The 6,000-nt window shown below is 39.9% G+C and overlaps 1 protein-coding gene across 1 annotated transcript in view; it reads right to left on the bottom strand.

Annotated features, from left to right (window-relative positions):
- Positions 1 to 675: 675 nt before the first annotated feature.
- Positions 676 to 6,000, bottom strand: part of LOC119896427 (retinoic acid receptor alpha-B-like) — a 28,157-nt gene continuing 22,832 nt past the window's right edge. Inside the window, exons 7-9 of the mRNA XM_038709859.1 lie at positions 5,739 to 5,806; positions 3,152 to 3,242; positions 676 to 2,347 (exon numbers count right to left, since the gene is read on the bottom strand). Of these exons, the coding sequence (XP_038565787.1) occupies positions 2,082 to 2,347; positions 3,152 to 3,242; positions 5,739 to 5,806 (425 nt within the window). The 3' untranslated portion in view covers positions 676 to 2,081. The remainder of the gene's footprint in view (positions 2,348 to 3,151; positions 3,243 to 5,738; positions 5,807 to 6,000) is intronic.

Here is a 6,000-nt window from a genome sequence, read left to right as displayed (position 1 = left end):
GTATCGCGAGATGTTGGCCAACAACCTCCTTCCCTCAGTAAGAGCATTGAAGATGGGTCGTGGCTGGTTCTTCCTGCATGACAACAACCCGATACACAAAGCCAGGGCAACTAAGGAGTGGCTCCGTAAGAAGCATCTCAAGGTCCTGGAGTGGCCTAGCCAGTCTCCAGACCTGAACCCAATAGAAAATCTTTGGAGGGAGCTGAAAGTCTGTATTGCCCAGCAACAGCCCCGAAACCTGAAGGATCTGGAGAAGGTCTGTATGGAGGAGTGGACCAAAATCCCTGATGCAGTGTGCAAACCTGGTCAAGAATTACAGGAAACATATGATCTCTGTAATTGAAAACAAAGGTTTCTGTACCAAATATTAAGTTCTGCTTTTCTGATGTATCAAATACTTATGTCATGCAATAAAATGCTAATTAATTATTTAAAAATCTACAATGTGATTTTCTGGATAATTTTTTATTTTATTAGATTCCGTCTCTCACAGTTGAAGTGTACCTATGATAATTACAGACCTCTACATGCTTTGTAAGTAGGAAAAGCTTCAAAATCAGCAGTGTATCACATACTTGATCTCCCCACTGTGTGTGTGTGTGTGTGTGTATGTATATATAGATGAATATCAAGAAATATAGTGCATTTCACAGTGAACACCAAAGAGCACACACATTTTAGGATATAAGAAGAAATGATACTTCTTTATTAAACTCCCTGTATTTTTATACTTTCCAATGAGTTTTACCTCACCATACATTAAAGAGGACAACACTGAAAATGGAGATTTGTACCTGAAAGAGTAGGGACGTTGTAGTGAGGCAGTGGCACTGTGTAAACAGACTACAGTTAGTGGTGCAGATTATAAAAACAAAATACAGCTTGTACATTATGAGACATGTTTTGGCAGCACCTGTCATCACTGATAATGAGACTTCCATATTACCTTCATTAAACTACAATTCTGCAGAGCTCACCAGCTCTGCTGCCACACTAGGGGGTTTGTTATCAGATGGGAACACTTCTGTGAGGCGTGTTTGAACTCCTGCTATCACAGTTTGCTTTGGTTGAAAGTGTCCACCTATAGGCAGACATTGTATTACTTTATAGTTAAATGTCCTATGTTTCACAGTTTGTTGAAGTGCAGTGAAGCTGCATCTGAAAACAAACCAAATACATTTTTTTCGTACAAATGATCAAAAGTAACACACAAAGAAATATATTTACCTCAAGCTATAGAAACTCTCTGATTCATACTTATATTTCTGATTCCAGTGAAAAAATGAGTCAAGGATTATTATTTTTCCCTGATGTCTGTAAGGTGATAGGAAGCAGAGGGTTGGGGCAGTGTGTGTGTGTGTGAGAGTGCGTGCACGCATGTGTGTGTGTGTGTTTGTGTGTGAGAGAGAGCGTGCCCGCATGTGTGTGTGTGTGTGTAAGTGTGCGCGCGTGCATGTGTGTGTGTGTTGGTTGACAGAGGAAGAAGAAGAACTTTTTACAGCCGTGTTGGGGAAATGCAATATATACACATGTACATTTAGGAAAATAACTTCTTGCATCAGTCCGTCTGTCCGAAAACTTCTTTCACTGCCTTTTTTTATATACAATATATTACACATAATGATTCTGCATACTATACTTAACTATTCATAAGGGAGGAAATATGTAATTTAAGAGGAATACTTTTCATCAGTCTCACACATTTCCATGTCCCAGTAATCCTTCATTTAAGTTCACACAGACTGCATATAATTGACCTTTTAGGCGTTATGAAACAATAAAAACAATAAATCATGTCTTTTTTGCATTTAATGTATAAAACTAAGTTGTCTTCACACACCTCAGTCCTCACCACATACCTGCAGCAAGATATTTAGTTTATCTGATATACTTGACAAAGCATGTCACCAGTAACCCAGAGAGTTGATGAGTTCACATATTCAGATTTTTCTGTCCTCCAGATCACCTGGTATTAGCTGCAGTTTTTTCTGCTTTCAGTCCACTGTGTGGGTTGTTCTCTTGCAGTACCACGTTGTGCCACAGGGGGGCACTGTGTGGGCCGAGGTTCTGAGTGTTCAACTTCAGGTGGAGGGGGAGGGAGGAGAAGAAGAGCGGGGCGCAGGGCTCCGGCTGGGAGAGGGAACTGATTTGGGCGATGGACTGGGATGGCAGCCCCCGAGCTCTCCTTTCTCCTCTTCTCTGACTCCTCCTCTACCCTTGGCTCCTCCTCCTTTCCCTCCCCCAGCTCCATGCCCCTCCAGTCCCTCTGAGTTCTCCAGCATCTCCTGGATGAGAGGAGGCATGGAGCCTGGTATCTCCATTTTCAGCGTGATCACTCGCTCTGCTCCTATAAGAAGGAATCAGAGATAAGACAACACATGGACCTTCACTGAGTAACCTCCATGTTTACATTTTTCAGACACTTTCTCACAAGACTAATATCCATCCATCCATCGTCAACCGCTTATCCTGCGTACAGGTTGCGCCCAATGTCACAGCTGACATTGGGCGAAAGGCAGGGTACACCCTGGACAGGTCGCCAGTCCATCGCAGCAAGACTAATATATATTTTACAATTTATTATCATTATAAAGTATTTAAATTGCACTGAAATATATTCAAGCCCTTACTCCTTTCCATTTTTACAAAATGAATTAGATGGAATTGGCATGTTTCTAGCCATGACCTCCTCAGAAAGTGAAAAGTGATCAGAAAAGTACCATACATTTTCAAATAGAAGCTGGTACTTAAATAAGAAATATAACATGATAATAATAATTGCCAATAGCATCCAATACAAACAACATACAAATGCTCAATTCTATTAAAGGCAGAGAAAAAGTTTTTTAAGAATCACTGTTAAGCTACCGTCAATCAAACTCAGCACTTCCTGGACATATGTTTCACGCTGATAGCCTTTTTATAACATATAACATAAAATATTGTAAAGTAACTTAACAGTTGTACTGCAACATAGCAGATCGGCCCTCTGTACCTGATGTCATCTGATTGTAACTGTGATCCTGCTCATTTCATCTGAGCTCCACTGTGCCAGGTCCAGTTTTTGTACTGACCCTAACAACTTGTGTGTAAGCTGAGGTCCTTCCTGCCTGAAGCCATTGGTGTGTATGCATATGTGTGTGTGTCTTACCCTTTACACTGATGCTCCTGAGGTCAGTAATCTTCATCAGTATCTTGGGGAACATACAGGGTTTATCAGGTCTCCTCCTCCTCACGTAGATCTATGCAAACATGAAGACATGGTCTATTGGTCCCCAACACCTCTCAAACAAATATTGCCATCTATTGGTCACCTGTCGCAACACATCAAGCCAGTTGCTAGGAATCTTGGTGTTCTATTTGACAGCAATTTATGTTTTGAGCAATACGTAACTAAACATTTCCAGTCTTGTTTTTATCAGTTCAGAAGTATTGCTGAAATTAGAACTATTTATATGTTAGAGATGTGGAAATTGTTGTGCATGCTTTTGTTTCCTTACGTCTTGATTATTGCAACAGCCTCAAAACATCTACGGACTGTACAAAATTCAGCTGCTCGGCTTTTAACTACAACTAGGAGGTCCGATCGCATCACTCCTGTTTTAGCCTCTTTACACTGGCTCCCTGTTTATTTTAGGATTGATTTTCAGATTTTACTGATTACTTTCAAAGGCTCTCCATGGCTTAGCTCCTGCTTATATATTAGACCTTTTAACTCATTATGAACCTCTGCGTAGTTTGAGATCTTCCGGCAGGGGTCTTCTGTCTCGTCCTGTGTCTAAGCTTAGAACTAAAGGGGACAGAGATTCTGCTGTCAGCCCCTGAGGCTCTGGAGAGGGAGTGTCTTCTTTTGAATCTCTTTTGAAGACGCACTTTCATCGGAAGGTATAACCTGATTTCATTTGAGCTGCCTGTTCTATCCTAAGCAGACACGTGCAGAGGGGGGTGCGCTGGGTGCTTGAGCACCTGCCTTTTTGCCCTTTGATGCTCAAAGTACCCTTTTATCAACGCAAATTATCTAAATTTATTTATTTTTAAATTTGTAAAGGCCACTTTGTGAAGGCCTGCCCAATCGAACTATTAGTAAAATGAATGAATAATAATTTCGCAGTAAATAAAATGACCAACATGATGACCTTTCACCTGATGACCTCATCCGTGACGAGCCCTCCCGTTCAGACACCGTTAGTGATCCGCCTGTAAGTGGGGTTTGCCACAATGTGCTTGTTGTGGGTTGCTGGATGTATTTTACAAGAAAGACGCAAAGAGAGCAGCACAGTTGTTGTGTATATTTCTGTGTGGCGCCTGTAGAAGTAAAGTTAGCTGCCGACACTGTGCCAACAGCTAACTTTACTTCTACACACAGATAAACAAAGGTGCTCAGTTCACTTCGTTCTTGCTGTTTCAGAGAGAAATGTTTCACAGGCGTCGCGAGGTATTGTATTTTTTATGTAATTTGACTAAAAACCTTTCACTTGAACTAGGATTATTATAGTAACTTAATAAAAGCCTTAAAGTAATTATAACTACATTGGTAAAACAGGGTTATACTGATACTTACTCATCCGACTTATAGCCTACTTATCTGGCCTTTTTTGAAATTATCATTAAATTCAGAACAGTATTGTAATAGATTTACATTTTAACAGCAACAGCAGTGTTTACAACACCACAACTACAATAAAAACTCAATAACTGGAAATGCATATAAAAATGTCAGTACCAATGTAAAACAAATAATATTCCTGACATCAAAGTAGCAGGCCTATTTAAATCCTTGTTCCATGTGCCCCTTTTATACTTTGAGCACCTGCCCTTCCAAAGGTCTCTGCACGGCCCTGATCCTAAGGTTTTCATTTTAGTTCTATAAAGTTGGCATTTATTCTAGTCTTATGTTTGTAGTCAATCTGTTTCACATTTTTGTGATTTCCATTTTTATTTGTATTTCTGTCTTCGTGTATTTTATCTTTAATGGTGGTGTTTTGTGACTTTTTTTTTTTCGCTCTTTGTACTTTTGTTTTTTATAAGTGCTATATAAAAAAATATATAAATTCATTATTACACACACAGAGTATAGTAAAGCAGTAGGGCTGGGCCGATAAACAACATGATTCGATCCCCGGCTCCTCCACTCTGCATGTCGATGGATAGATACTGAACCCCAAACTGATGGCATGGCCACTGGTGTGTGTGTACCTCTGTTCCCCCAGTGTATGAACGGGGTGAATGTGATGTAGTGTAAAAGCACTGTAGTTGGAAAGGCGCTTTACAAGTACACACCATTTACATTGTTCGGTGGATTAATTTTATTGTTTTTGTTACAATGTTTCTATTAATGTTTATTCATGTCTGTGTCTGACATTATTTGACGTGTTTAATTCCTCACTTGTGACGTGCTTATGGTTGCCACATCCCTGCTAAATAAAAATACAGTGGAAGGAATATTGCATGAAAATAGATTTGGATCTTTTGTATTATTTTCTAATTCTGCTACATATGGTCGGCCTTTTTGGAACACCTTTATTTTTAAAAGGATATGGCTGGTGATATTCTAAACCTTGGATTTATTTTATTGTATCCAAACCCTGCTCTATCTTCTTCTGTGTCATAGAGCTCCACTGTAGTCCAGAAAAGATTAAAAACACATAAAGGAGCCATTAACACCATCCTGCTGCACCTTAGTGCTCATTAATGCACCAGTAGTGGAACAATACTATATGATAATAATAATGTCAAACCTTCAAGGCTTCAACAATTGGCTCCTGAAGAACATCCACCTTATCGGACTCCTCCAGGTCCTGACGGTCTGCGCACACACAAAAAACACATTATGATACAGCCAATGCAACATGCTGTTTTCCACATGAAGTCCAGACAACAGGAATCTCTACAGTCCCACAACACTTCGTCTGTATGTAAATGTAGGGCTTAAAAAGACACTTTGTTTTGCTTATTTCTCTCCTTGATCATTTCTTTCCACCACCGCGCTAACAGTAAAGT

The sequence above is a fragment of the Micropterus salmoides genome, unplaced genomic scaffold, assembly GCF_014851395.1.
Source record: "Micropterus salmoides isolate LMB-PRFRI ecotype aquatic unplaced genomic scaffold, ASM1485139v1 Ms_hic_scaffold_10, whole genome shotgun sequence".
In the NCBI taxonomy this organism is placed as follows: domain Eukaryota; kingdom Metazoa; phylum Chordata; class Actinopteri; order Centrarchiformes; family Centrarchidae; genus Micropterus; species Micropterus salmoides.
This window is presented reverse-complemented; position numbering and strand designations above follow the sequence as displayed.